Source organism: Papio anubis, chromosome 1 (genome assembly GCF_008728515.1).
Source record: "Papio anubis isolate 15944 chromosome 1, Panubis1.0, whole genome shotgun sequence".
Lineage (NCBI taxonomy): Eukaryota > Metazoa > Chordata > Mammalia > Primates > Cercopithecidae > Papio > Papio anubis.
Genome location: NC_044976.1, coordinates 177,316,067 through 177,331,243, shown reverse-complemented (window position 1 = coordinate 177,331,243; position 15,177 = coordinate 177,316,067). Strand labels below are relative to the sequence as shown.

General features: G+C 40.4%; 1 protein-coding gene across 1 annotated transcript in view; it reads left to right on the top strand.

The window, feature by feature from the left end:
- The window catches only part of C1H1orf21 (chromosome 1 C1orf21 homolog), a 240,169-nt gene that overhangs the window by 211,637 nt on the left and 13,355 nt on the right, over nt 1–15,177 (top strand). The window contains exon 5 of the mRNA XM_017951371.2: nt 4,601–4,661. Coding sequence (XP_017806860.1) covers nt 4,601–4,661 — 61 coding nt within the window. The remainder of the gene's footprint in view (nt 1–4,600; nt 4,662–15,177) is intronic.

The following is a 15,177-nucleotide window of genomic DNA, read 5'->3' as shown; positions in this document are numbered from 1 at the left end:
ATGCACAGCAGCAATGCACAATACTGGATGGGCCCTAGCAGTCTAATATTACAGGAAAAGAGTAAGTCCTGAAAAATTACATAGAACATGATGCACTCTGTAAAGTTGAAAACAACTGAAATAGTCTGTCTTTTAAAGGCACACAAAGAGATGCATTAAAACTATGTAAAAGCAAAGTGAGAGAGTGATAGTTACATTGGGTTGTGGGAACACACACACGGATGGGAGCTCACATGGAGTCAGCTATGGGTGGTTGTCAAGGTCCTCGCTTTTGTTTTTTATTTTGGTTTCACAGGTGTTTATTATACTACTATTAAAAAACAAAATAACAACATAAATAAAAGTGAGCTGTGCATGAACTACTAGTAGGGGTCTGTCACAGAATGAGGGTTAGAAGGAATCTGCTTCTCTGAGGTCCAGTTGAAAAATGATGATCATGAAGGAAAAACTGTGTTCAGGCTAAGATTTACCAGGGACCCACCTGGTAATTGCATTTCATTTTTGCAGGGGAGGCGGAACTTTACCCCGACCCTCTCAGGGTTTCTCGCTGGGCCTGAGAGTTAAATTGACATGAGACAGATGTAACAGGAGAAAAAATATCAATTTCTACATATACATGGGAGCTCCTATAAAAAAATGAGGACCCAAGAAGTGACAAAACCCACATATTTGTATACTAGGTTGAACAAACAGAGACAGTTGTGGAAAAGCACCTGAAATATGTGGGGAGACTAAAGGAAGAAAAGAATTATTTTAACAAAGTCTCTTAGTACAGAATTCTCTTGGCCTTGACTCCCTGTCTCTGGTGATGAGAATGTTTCTTTCCTCCTGGTGTTTCTTTCCTCCTCCCTGTTCACATGGGAGTTTCATCTCCTCCTTTCAGGAAGAAAAGAGGAGGTCAGAATTCCCCTCCTGCACCTGCTGCTTTCAGTTACCTTTAGCTCAAAATAGTCCTTATGCCAAAGTGGGCGTATTTTAGGGTGGCTTATTCTGCCATGCTTCACGGGCGAGGTATTAGGGAATTAGGACTTTGCCTCCTCATACTTTTGTGCTTAGCTTTTTATCATTTGTAGATTTTACTTTTTTAAGACACTGAAAGTGAAAGCCCCAAATCTTTTAACTCTAAAACCCATTTTGCCCGTCATTCATTAATCTGTTTACTTTGCATTAAGATGCCATCCTATTGTCATCCCTAGTCCCATGAAGCTGAGAAGTCTCAGGAAGAAGAGTGTTTGAGGGTGCAGAGTTAACTCACAAGAGCTTTACCAGCACTAAGTGCCACAGGGAGTGCCCCAGTGGTGCATTGAGTTTTCCAAGGTTGAGTTTGAGTTACCGGAGAGAAATAGGGATTACTAAAATTGTTGAGCCTTATTGGTTAAGTCAGGTACCAATGTGCTGGCTTTTGTAAGTGAATGCCAATGAATCTTTTGTAAGTGAATCTTAGAATCAATTATTCATCCTTTATAAACTTAAGTCATAAACAATTCAGTGATCCCTTTCTAATATCTTGAAAAAAGGTAGAAAAGCCAGTGAGCTCTTCCTCCTCATCTCCCCCACTCAAAATCATCAAATTGTACATCAGAAAGGATTTTAGAATCAAGTCGTTATGCAGGGACTGTTTTCCACAGTGCAGTGTGTACTCTTGAAGGTAAACACGTATTCATGCCACTGTGTGGATAAGTTTCTTCCACATGGGAAGAGGGGACCCATGTTTATCTAGACGGTAATCAGTTGATACGGCAAAATTTTTATTTCATCAGAATAAAAATTCTGTCTCATTGAAGAGATTTCTCTTCTTCTCTCTGAAACAATCCCATGGAGAACAGCAGAGTAAGGCCTCATGCTTTCAGATGACACCATATCTGAGACGATGCACAGGTGACCCGTGTGGGCATTTGCTCCCCCGGCAATGTCTGACACACTTCCAGTGACAATGCAGGTTATCTAGAGGAGCCTGTCTGGCGCATCAGGCTTTGACAGTAACAAAGCCTCCCTTCCATTCAATCTTTTCTAACACAACCCATGCACTGTACTTCAAGATGCCAAGAGAGTGACTCAGTCTGGTGTGTGACTCTTCTTCATGAGTTATAAAATGTGGCACAGGCAGGCAGGCATGTTCTAATGTTCTTAGACAAAGAAAACACAGGAGCATTTCTATATCATGGGACGACACAAAACTGAAATCACTGAGAGTTTTGTGGTTGCTTTCCCGAGGTTAAGCAGCCCGAGGTCCTTAGCCACCACTTTTGGTCTCAAGCTCCTGATAGGGATCCCGACCCTGTGATAAGGGCATTCTTGATCACAGAGGTGGCAGATACATTTGCAGAGTTACTTTTGTTTAAAAATGGCCTCTCTTGTACCTCTCGTGTGCATATGTATGAGTACTGACCAAATGTCACAGTTTTCATGTTGTGGTATTTAAATAAAGGAGCTAATGGAAGTTAGTGACAATCATAGACAGTAGAAGGGACCTCAGTGACCAGCCCTGGTTTTATAGATGAGGACTCAGGCCCTGCACATCGCCCATGCTGACAAACTCTGCTGCTTCAGCAAGGGGTCATGAATCACATGAACTTAAACAGGGGGACTCTGTCAATTAATTAAGAAATATTTTTTGCCCTCCTGCTATATTCAAGGCAATATATGCTAAAAATTCCAACCAGTGAGTTTCCACAATGAACGTCAAATCCTAAAAATGCCGTTTTTTATGAGGTCTCTGGAATATTTTCTAGGGCAACATTTCTGGGGCAACATATACATATGGTTATCTATCCAGGTACCTATATTAAGAGAGAGAGACCTGGCTGGGCGCAGTGACTCATGCCTGTTATCCCAGCACTTTGGGAGGCCAAGGTGAGTGGATCACCTGAGTTCAGGTGTTCAAGACTAGCCTGGCCAACGTGGTGAAACCTCATCTCTCCTAAAAATACAAAAAATTAGCTGGACGCAGTGGCTCACGCTCGTAGTCCCAACTACTCAGGAGGCTGAGGCAGGAGAATTGCTTGAACCCGGGAGGCGGAAGTTGCAGTGAGCCGGGATCGCACCACTGTACTCCAGCCTGGGCGAAAGTGTGAGACTCCATTTCAAAAAAAAAAAAAGAAATGTTTATGAGAGAGATCCTCTATTATAAGAATATGAAATTTAGAAAGATTTGTATCCAACATGGCTCAAATAAAAAATGTTTTGGTGCTTGAGACAGTGAAAACATGAGGAACCTGGGAAAACTCAGCTATGCAAACTGACTTTTCTGTCCAGTATCTTACAGAGAGGAGACAGTTTAATGTACTCTCATCATCCCAGATTTTGTTCTGCCTTTCAAACCTGCAATAAGAGAGGGTGTGTTTCCCAAACAAAATGTTTACCTTATTTGAATGATCAGATAAAGGGCAGTAAGATTACATGATATATGTGAAAGTGCTTTGTAAACCATGAAAGTCGATTAGGGGAATCAGATATATCATTGTTTTCCTTTGATAGCCGAGTTAATGTCATTGCTCACAGATTTTAATGTTGCTTTTATACAGAGGGGAGAACCTCCTCTGAGCCTCAGGCCCCATTGTCTGTCAGGAGGCCTGGAGCGTTTCAGGTCACTTGTGCCCCTCCTTGTGGCCCCTAAAGGATAAGGCATGATGCTAAAGGGTGCGTCCGATGGGCTCTTCGCCACACTTGGATATGAAGGGAAGAAGCCGTTCCAGAGCTCACCCCTAACCCCCTTCCTCAGACAGGATAACCTGTAGGCGCTGATAGTAACTAAAGGAAACTCTGTGTGATAACCTCTCTTATCCAGCATCCTTCACCTCCTTGGAACACCCACAGCTATCTGCTAGGTAGAAACAACTGTCATTAAGACCATGGCTCATTAAGACTAAGTCCTATACTGCCCCATGCCCTTCCCATCTGTAATTCATCCCTGCTCTCATTACCATCTTGTTTTGTCCCCACCAGCCTTGTCAGCCGTGTCACTAAGAAGGCTGTTAAATGTCATAGGACAGGAAACACAGAGCAAGTGCTACTCAGACATGCATCCTCCCATGTTCCAGTGGAATTGTGTTTTCAGAGGTGTATCTGCTGCCACCAGTGCAGAACGTGCTCAGGAGTAATATCAGGTCATCTGTATATCCTCAGCTTGTTTGCCACTGGCCCACACCCCTAGTCAGCCGGAGATCATGCTGATACTGACCACCTCTGTAAAATTATATTTCAATACAATAACTAGGATACATTTTATTTTTTATTTTTCTTTTCAATACAGTGTTGAAATGTGCCATGTGCTGCTTGCTCATGCTTTTTTTAAAATCACAAATGTGTATCTGAAGAAAGAATTTGGCATGCAGCTCCCAGTAACATTACTATAAATAGCATCTGTACATTGAAAGGAAATTGTCTTCCTTTAAGTCATAGGCACTGATAGACTATTATGAAACACATTTTCAGGAATACTGTACTGTTTATCCTTAATGTAACTTCAGAGTATTTCAGTGGAAAAGTCTGCAATAAATAAATGTCTTCCCCAAAGTTTGGGGACTCAGCATTTTTCCTTTGAGGAGACCAGGTTTAGCAAAACACTAAAATATGCACTTAACTATCCTTTGTTTTTCAGCATGCACATCTCTGAAAGCCAACAAGAATTCTTCAGAATGCTGGATGAAAAAATTGAAAAGGTAAGAAGTGAAATAAATGACCTACATGTTTCGAGGGAAGTATAGTAATGGCTTCATATGTGAGGGCAATAACATTCTTGTTTCTATGTCATAAAGCTATTTTTGTGAAGGTTTGAGTGGAGAGTTAAATAAAAGTCACTGCCCTTCCAAAATAAAGTGCATGTAAGAATGTTTAATGTGTAATAGAGATTCCAAGGATCCAGGACTGTCCTTGCTTATTAAAGTATGTAAAGTCAGTTGGAAATCAATAAGCAGTCTTTTTTCCTAGACTGAGCATTCTGACCACTGTGTGTCATTTTGCCCCCAGTGCCCTGCACTAACTTCCTACAGCAAGGGGGCCCATAGTACCTGCTGAAACCTCTCGAGGGCCTATGTGTGGCACTGCTCTGAATTCTTGGCAAGCATGTTATACCTAATTCAATTTATACTTATCTCAAGATAATGGTATTGCGACAGGTATTATCTACATTTTACAGAAGGAAACTGAGGCTCAGAATGCTTGAGTAATTTATTCAGATTTGCAAGACTAATAGTGGACAAGTTATAATTCCAGCCCAGGTCTATCTGATTCCAAAGCATTGTCTCCAAGTTGCTTCTCTGGTAGTGTGTGGGGATTTATATTGACAGTAAGATACAAAGTTGATCTGTGTGGAAATTGAACCCACAGTTTTGATCTCAGTGTGCCATGCGCTAATCAGTGGAATGAAGTATGGGATATGGTCATAATTAAGAGTTTACATACTTATAGAATTTAAATTCATCTCTTCAAAGGGGTGAATTTTAAATGTTAGAGTTACAAATCCAAGTATTATACTTTTTTTATTCTAAAGAAGAGTGAAATCCTAAGTTCAGAACATATCACACTATGGTTAAAGCATGACAGGCTGATTTTACCTTTGAAATCTTTCAGTTTTAATTTATATTTCTTTTTACTTTGTGTCGCCCTTTTATTTTAGTGTTTATTTATGAATTCCTAAGTTATGATGTATATCATTCAATGGAAGATAATGAAGGACATCTTAAATTCATTAGTATTATTTAGCAGCAGATCCCACTTTGAGGTGGACCTGCTGAGAGAATAATTGTATAATCTTCTAAACCACCATTAAAAGACCAGTAAAGGTCATCAATGTGAAGAATAGAGATGGATAATGAATTAAAATGAGAGTTAAATCTATAATATTCCTTGGATATGCATAAATAAATATTTATTAAAGTATAGTAATTTTTTATTTTCAGTAAAATTGTGGCTTATGGATGACTTTTTAAGTTGGAAACTTCATCCAGGAACAGTTGCCAAGTTTCACATATTGGTTCAAAAGCTGTTCAATTTGTCAGTAACCTTTTTTAGTAAAGAGAAGCATAAAAAGAAATACAGGTTAAGTGTCCCTAAACTGAGATCCAAAATGTCCCAAAATCTGTAACTTTTTGAGTGCAGACATGATGCTCAGAGCATTTTGGATTTCTGGACTAGGGTTGTTCAACTGGTAAGTATATATAGCACAAATATTCCAAAATTCGGAAACGTTCAAAATTCAAAACACTTCTGGCCCCAGGCATTTCAGATAAGGAATATTCAACCTGTATTTTCTTCCCACTGGAATGATGAAGATCTTTTCTTGCTTTCTTTATTTGGACTTCCCCAACTAGCTTTTTGGCAAGAAAAAGATTTGCATAGCAGTTAAGGGTAGATGGTAAAACTTGAAACCTGAATTTTAAGTTATCTTTTTAAACAACATTTGCAAACACTTAAAGTGATATAATCTATATCCAATGTGGGGGTTTTTTTTGAGACAAGGTCTCACTTTGTCACCCAGGCTGGAGTGCGGTGGTGCAGACTCGGCTCACTGCAGCCTCTGCCTCCCAGGTTCAAGCGATTCTCCTGCCTCAGCCTCCCGAATAGCTGGGATCACAGGTGTGTGTCATCATGCCCAGCTAATTTTTATATTTTTAGTAGAAACAGGGTTTCACCGTGTCAGCCAGGCTGGTCTCGAACTCCTGATGTCAGGTGATCCACCCGCCTTGGCCTCCCAAAGTGCTGGGATTATGGATGTTGAGCCACCGTGCCCGGCCCAGTGTGTTTTGGTAATTGAAATTCTATCTCCTTTTACTTAACATTGAAGTTCATTGCTCCCACCTGAAATCTGAGAGCCCCTTTTGCTTTTGTATCCATAATGTAGAGTATGATTGTGCTACAAGGAAAATGAGGTTGATAACTTGATCATTTATTGGATGGAAGCTTCCCTGGACAAAGGAGCATTAGTAGATTCAGCATAAACACAGTTTCCACTATTGAATACATTTACATTTGAAGAAGAGCTCCTATCTCAGCCATGACATGTACCCAGCTGTAGATTCTTACAGGCAATTTTCTATCCTCTCTGAGCCATGCTTTCCTTCCTCTCCTCTCTTAAAGCTCATCCTTCCAAATATTTTGAATATGCTATCTTATATGTCATTTAAACATTAAGCCTCCAAAAATTAAAATACCCCTCCTTAATATGTGTGTTTGCTTAATGTAATCTTTGCCATAGTTTATATAACCAAAATTGAAAGCTGGATTCTTCCAAATTTCTTCCAAATTGTTTTCCTGGGCATTTACCGTTGCTAAATATTTATGTGATCCAGGCTAGCATGAGGACAACCATAAATGCAAGTCAAATCTATTTAGATTTTACAGAGTTGTTTAAAAACAGAAAGAAGATTAAACTCACCTACAGCTTCATGTTGAGAGATTGAGTCATGCTGAGAGATCTTGAGTTTTAAGATTTCATCTCCCAGAAATGTCCAGTAATTCTTTATTTCTCCCTTAAATTAATAAGAAACAAAATTGACTAAACCTATGGAAATGTAAACGTGCCCTTCCTTGCTGCCGCCTTCACATTTATTGGATGTCTTTAGGGCATGGCTTGAATTTGCCTTCTAAACTAATTTGTCGTTGGATACCAAAAAACAAATTTCTGCTCTGTCTTCCTCAAAATAGATGTAAAAGCCCCATTAGTATATAGAAACAGGACTGAAAGGTGGTTTCATATTTATAGTAAAACTTAATTTGCACATTTTGGACTACTCTAATTCAGAGATTGTCACAGTGCAGAGCTGCTGTTTACCTTTGCACCACAGTTGAACAAGTGGTTTTCTAAGAAGTTATGGTGACCAAAAAAAAAGCAAGTAGCAAAAATGCAATTTAAAAAAATGATTCGGCCAGGTGCAGTGGCTCACGCCTGTAATCCCAGCACTTTGGGAGGCCAAGGCGGGCGGATAGTGAGGTCAGGAGTTTGAGACCAGCCTGGCCAACATGGTGAAACCTCGTCTCTACTAAAAGTACAAAACTTAGCCAAGCGTGGTGGTACACGCCTGTAGTCTCAGCTACTCGGGAGGCTGAGGCAGGAAAATCGCTTGAACCCGGGAGGCGGAGCTTGCAGTGAACCAAGATCACACCACTGCACTCCAGCCTGGGTGACAGAGCAAGACTCCCTCTCAAAAAAAAAAAAAAAAAGATTCAGCACCTACTGAATACTATATTAAGCATTATGCTAGTTACTCAGGATACAAAATTAGATAGGAATTATAGAGTACAATATAAATAATAAACAGCCCCTTGCTTTGACAAGTTCAATTTTAAAAGTGAATTTTTAAAAAATCTAATTATTTTTCTGCTCAAGGAGTCCTTCACCCATCACCACCACCACCATCCTTACCCTCACCCTGCTGTTGTCACTGAGAGTGAGGTTCTCCTCCATGGAACACAACTATTTGCCTTCTAAGCTGGTTCAGGGGTTGAAACTTCAGGTCCTTTAACCAGACATTTGGGACTTGGCACCATTTCATTATGCTGGTGGTGGGAGACCACAACACACTGCTGCGACTGGAGATGACCAAGAGAGACAGATTGTCAGGAGAGCAGTGAAAGTTCAAAGAAGCTTGTAATCTGATTTACTTTTACTTTTTGTTTTGGAGAGTAAAAACACTGTGAACCAGTGGGAACCGCCTCATTTCTATTCACCTCATTCTATTTTACTCTGCTATCTAACCATCGTTATTCCATTGGAATCTATAGTTACTCTTATTCCTCATGATTCACGGGCTCCTAGAATCTTACTTGAAGTGTTAGCATTTGCCTAACTTTGCAGCTTTAAGAAAGTGACAGTTTTCTGTGGATCAAACAGTGATTTTAAACTTCATTTTTTCACTCTACCTAGAGAGGAAAGACAGAATCTAGATTAAAGCAGCCTGTGGAGGAGTTTCTGAATATAGTACCAAATACAGGTGACATCAGATGTTAAGATATGCTGTCCACTATACATTCCAGTTTATTTGTAAAAAGCAGAAAAAGTAAACACATTTTTAGGTATCTGCAATAATAGTATCTTCTACAGGCAAAAACAGATTTATATTTTGCTTTATGAAGATGTAAGACCCTGGCTGATGACCAGGGAGTCCTTGGCTTCCTCAAAGAGGATCCTGACTATTAAATGAAGAGTATCTTAGTACAGTGCCGTTTGCACCTGGTTACTGTTTCTGATGAAAGGCTTCTTAAACTTTGTTGGGCCTTATACATCTTTTTGGAGTCTTATAAAATTTACAAAGACTCTCCCTATGAAAATGCACAAATCATATACACAAAACTTTTAAGTATAATTTCTGGGTTTTAAGACTCCATGGAACCTGGCCATGGGCCCCAGGCAAAGAAACTGTGGATTTCTTTATTATGTAGGTTGCTGATGTGCTTCTGTCAGATCCAGGGCCCAGCTGCAATCATGAGCATGCATGAGCCTAGCTGGCGACCTTATCCGTAGATAGTTGTGACTTTAAAGAGGATTAGGGAACTGAGTACAGATGACACCATGCAAACTCATTCTTCTTCCTTTCTTACATCCCCTCCTTCCTCTCTGTAAAAATAGTTCAGTCTCTTGAGGGAGAGCCATGAGCTTGCCTACTGCATCTCACATATTCCTGTGTGATCTTGAGATTCGGGCTTTGTTGATTGATATTATTCAATGTGACATTTCAGGAAATGTCTGAGAAAGAGCAGTATGTGGACTTAAATCAGCTGATTTTTAAAGATGTTTGTTTGGCTGGGTGCAGTGGCTCACGCCTATAATCCCAACACTTTGGGAGACCGAGGTCAGGAGTTCAAGGCCAGCCTAGCTAACATGGTTAAACCCTGTCTATACTAAAAATACCAAAATTAGCCAGGCCTGGTGGTGCACGCCTATAATCCCAGCTACTCGGGAGGCTGAGGCATGAGAATTGCTTGAACCTGGGAGGCAGAAGTTACAGTTGAGCAGAGACTGCACCACTGCCCTCCAGCCTGGGCGACAGAGCAAGACTCCATGTCAGAAAAGTAAATAAAAATAAATAAAAGATGTTTGTTTATCTGTAGACCTCTATATCTATTGAACAGTCATTTACACTTACAAAATGTTTGAGTTCCTGAAGTAGCATGATTTCCATGGCCTCAGAACCAACCTGATTGGTGAGAAAGGTCATGGTAAATCTGCATTCGTAAAATTTTTTTCAAGAAGTGTCTCTTGACAGTACATCAGATCAGTCTGATCCATGTTATGAGTCAGTGTGTCAGAGATCAGAAGACGTTTGCTTTTCATCCAGTGAAGAGTGACTTGCACATAGTTGTGAACTATGATGTTGGGTTCTACATATAAACGATTTCTGTAGTCTATTTAGCCTCAGAGTTGCTAAAGAACCAAATATAATATTTGGCAGACGTGGCAGATATGATGATGGGTTTTATTTTTTAACCGTGTGTGTAAAGGCCTGCTTAGTGCCCACCAATGGTGAGAAAACCTGGGACTGTCACATCAAAACCTGAACAATGTAACATGGCCTGCCGCACGTGTGCAGAGAAAGTCATGGTGTGTTCCTCCCACCCAGCAGGTTGTCACTTTCAGTGGCAACCAAAGCCTTCAGCACTGGCAGAGAGATACTCTTTCTGGCATATGTAGTTTAGCAGTGGGCAGGGCTGCCATCCTCATTCCATGAAACAATGTTTTGCTGCATGGTAAACATGTTTTAACCAAGTTGCTTTGTTCATAACCAAGTCTCTTTTTGTCTCCTCTCCCTTCATCACCTTGCCTTGCCACCTCTCTCTTCTGAGTTTACCTTCCCTCATTCTTCAGCCAAATTAGAGTTATAATTAAAACAGGCAAGGATGTGACTTGGTCTGTTCTGGTTTTATCTCTACTGCATAGTTTTATACAGATCACTTCTTAATTGTCATGATGATGACACTGGTGTAGGAACCACTGGTGAAGTGTGTGCATACTCTGGGCTTTAGGATCCTGCATGCCCATACAGCTAACAGTAGTAGATGAGTCCGTCAAGGAAAATGAATCAGGCAACAAGCTGAAAAGAAATGCAACACACTTTCTTTTTTCTGGAGGGCTTGATTTTCAGAAAATTCTTGAGGATCTATCAGCCTGGCTCTTTAGGGAACAAGAAGAAGAGGAGAGTTCAGTTTCTAACACAACATAGTCATGAGTCCAAATAAAAACCAGGCCATTTCTGTGCATCAGGTGTGGCCAACAATGCTCTGAACTCAATAGCAGTGTGAGGCACAGTCAGTGAATGGTATCATTTTGCCGTAGATTCAAGTATTCGGACAAGGAAAGAAACCCAAGGTACCACTGAGAGCAACAGAGACAGGAATGTTGATGTGTCTCATTCCCTTGACTTGTTCCCATTCAGCTTCTCCTTTCCCTGCCTTCTCTTTAGCTATCCTTTGCTCTTCCTGCCCATCACCTTTCCATTCATTGGGTTTGGCAGCCATGGATGTTGCATCAGCCCTACAGAGAACACGCAGGGAGAGAAAGGGTACCAGTCTTGGTAACTACTGCATTATTATTTAAGAACATCTAAAAAGACTCACTTTAGACTGACAGCTCCATAAGGATAAGAATTGGGTCTCATTTGTCTTTGTTTCCTCTGAACCAACACAGGACTTGGGACAAAAAGATGCTTAAGAAACTTGTTGAATGAGTGAATGATGCAGATAGAACACTGGGCTTCAAATGGAGACAGAGGCATACAAAGGCAGGAAATGTGACCTGGAAGACTCCTAGAGTAGAGCTCTCTACTTGGAGCAGCATAGCGGGTTTAGAGCAAGCTCAGTGCCAGATCACTGGATTGACAGAGGCCTAGGGAATGAGGCAGCACGGTGCAAGAGAAACAGCCCATGCTTCAAACCTGGGCCAAAGTCAAGATTTGGCTCTGGCAGCGGCTGTGTGACCCCAGATTAATTTAAACTCTCTGATTCTCACTTTCCTCACCAAAAAAAGTTGAGAAATAATACTAACTTGTCTGGGATATTGAAGAAAATACACATAGAGTCTCCAGTAGTGTTTGATATGTTTATGTGCTCTGTAATTGGTAGCCTTCATTTTGGTTGAAGTCACTTGTATTTGTACCATCAAGGCCATTTATACAGGAAGGATTTGGGATGGGATTAGGGGGTGGTACTAAGACTGAACCTGAAAATGCAGAATGTAGAAACTTGGATCCTACGTGAGCAAGTGCCTTCCTATGGTACAAATATCTCCTTGTAGAAAGAGTATTAGAATCACACACTTTCCAGTGTATTCATCCACCTCCCTCCTATGTGGTATAATAAACATGTTCAGGAGTTAGATTCTTGTGAACACTTACAGAGCCATTAAATAACCTGTGCTAACTTTCGAGCTGTGATTACAGAATGAGTCAGTGAGTCAGTGGCATGGGTACAGCTGAATCCCTATATATTTTTTTCTGTTTGGAAGTTTTACTCTTAATTGTTGTGTCTCATTTGAAAGGCTTTTATCAGCCTTTTAAAAGATATTCATTGGCCAGGTGTAGTGGCTCATGCCTGTAATCCCAATACTTTTGAGAGGCTGAGGTGGGAAGATCACTTGAGGCCAGGAGTTTGAGACCAGCCTGGGCAACATAGCAAGACCCTGTCTCTACAAAAAATAAAAATAAAAATTAGCCAGGCATGGTGGCATGTACCTGTAGTTCCAGTTACTTGAGAGGCTGAGGCAGGAGGATCACTTGAGCCCAGGAGTTTGAGGCTGCAGTGAGCTGTGATTGTGCCGCTGCACTCCAACCTGGGTGACAGAGCAAGACTTTGTCTCTTAAAAAATAGAAAGTATTAATATCAGCCTAAATATGCTTGTAACAACAACAAAAAGAAATTAGGAAAGGGGCTCCAAACAAAATCATAGAAATTGTAAGACTGACTTCTTTAATCCATTTAATAAGCTTGACACGAACATGTTCTCTGGACCTAGAAATGAGCCAGGGCCATGAGAGGCACATAGTGAGAAATTAGAAAATATGGTTCTTGTCTTTAGGGAGCTTCAAATCTGGAAGAATAACATTTGGCATTGGAAGGAACTTTAGAGAATGTCTTATCCAATTTACCCTCAACTTTTCATCTCCCACTAAACGGCACCCTCCGTAGCAAAGAATGAGACATTCCCGTTTGTATCAGCTGGGAAGGAATTATGAGGCATATTATGTCCTGAACATTGCTTGAAAAATTTATTCTGAAGTACCTTGTTATTTCTAGTGCACTTTGTTCCTCTCTCACAATTCTATCGAGTGCAGGCACATTCTGCTCTGTTCCCAGAGAAAGCATTCTTGGAGTAGACACTTCTAGACTCCCCTCACTTCAATTCCATTTTTCTAAGTTGATTCAAAAAGGAGTACCAAAAAATTGTAAGCTCATATTTACAAAACTGAGTGTTGGAGGCTTGCTTAGAGATGCTTAATCATACCCTGCCTCTCTTCTGGGTTTCTTACAAGTTGAAAACAGACACAGGGAGCCAGATGAGTATCATGGTCGTTATCTACCTTATTAATGGGCCGAATGATTCCCAGGTGTGGATCCAGAGCAAGTTTGGAATATATTCATAACACTTAAAACATCAAACGATTTGTAGGCATAATATATAAAGAAGTAATGTTAGCACAAACCGGTAAAAACCATCAATTAAGCTACAGTAAAGTTCACTGCAGCATTCTTTATTCAATAGCCAAAAAAACAGAAGCAAACTAAGTATCCACCCATGGAGAAACAAATAATTAAAATCCTCCATATTCCTACAGTGCAATATTATGCAGCAGTTAAGAGACATAAACCAGGCATATATATGCCTGTATATATATGTGTATATGTGTGTGTGTGTATATATATGCCTGGTGTGTGTGTGTATATATATATGTATATACATGCACCTATATATGTGTATATATATACACACACACATAGTCACAATTATAGATTTCAAATACAATTATTAAGTGAAGAGAGGTATATATATACACACACACACACACATAGTCACAATTATAGATTTCAGATACAATTATTAAGTGAAGAGAGGATTATGCAGAATGATAAAAATTGTATGGTACCATGTACATTAAAAACATAAAAATACATTGTTTATAGATGGACATTCAACAAATATTTATTAAGCACCATCAGTTTTTATATGGCATATTTACAAATGGCATGTGTTTATATCTGTTATATATTTAAATATTCATATACACATAAAAGTGTAGTATATTTGTTATATCATATAACATGAATATCAAAGTATCTAAAATGATACTAAACATACAAACCGACCAAACCCATGAACACTGCTGTACCCGGGGATGGGGGATGAGCAATGGGTGGTAGTTTCATTTCTTAGAAGGAGGGCAGAGGCTAGCAGCAGATGATACAAAAATAGTTCTTATGTCTAGTGGTGGGAATATAGTGTCTTTACATTCTTCATGCTTCTCTGTATCTTTTAAATTCCTCAAAATCAAAAGAAGTCTATGAAAACAGGAATGTGTTTTTTGACCAAGTGTCAAATGGAAAAAACAAAAGCAGATTACACAGTGGTCACTGGCTTTGCTACACCTTCCCCTGGGTCCCAACATGTGGATTTGGGTGGAAGAAAACCTTCAGGAAGTGCTAACGTATGGGCCATGGGCCCTGCTCTAGGTCGATGGAAACACTGCTGATTTAGATTTCACTTGAAATCACTGCTGTTTCCAAGGGCTCTGATAGTCATGGGCACAGATGCAGTTGAATTGCCTGACCTCTATTAATTGCTGTTCTTATTGACCAATTAGCCAAATGTGTGACAACCCTTATTTTAACCTGCGTTTCATAATTCAGTAAGCCAGATAGTCCCCACAGATCAGTAGTTCTGATGGCCCCAGCCTGTCATGTGTCCTCTGGGGCTCCTTTGATTGTTATCCTCCCAAGGTGCTCATTCTCAGAAAATTGGTTAATCAGGCCAGTGGAAGCCTCAATCTCCATAGTAAAGTCCCATGGGCCCTACTCATCTTCCTCTTCTGGGGTGCATGCAGGTTGGCCACCTTAGCCATGCCCTGGAAGAGAAAGGAAGCCCAACAGAAGTGTTCTCCCCAACCCTGGGCCCCGGATGCCCACTCCTTACTGCCCTCTGGGCCTCTCTCCTTCCTGTCTGGCTAGTCCATTGTTCTCTGCCTTCTAGAGAGA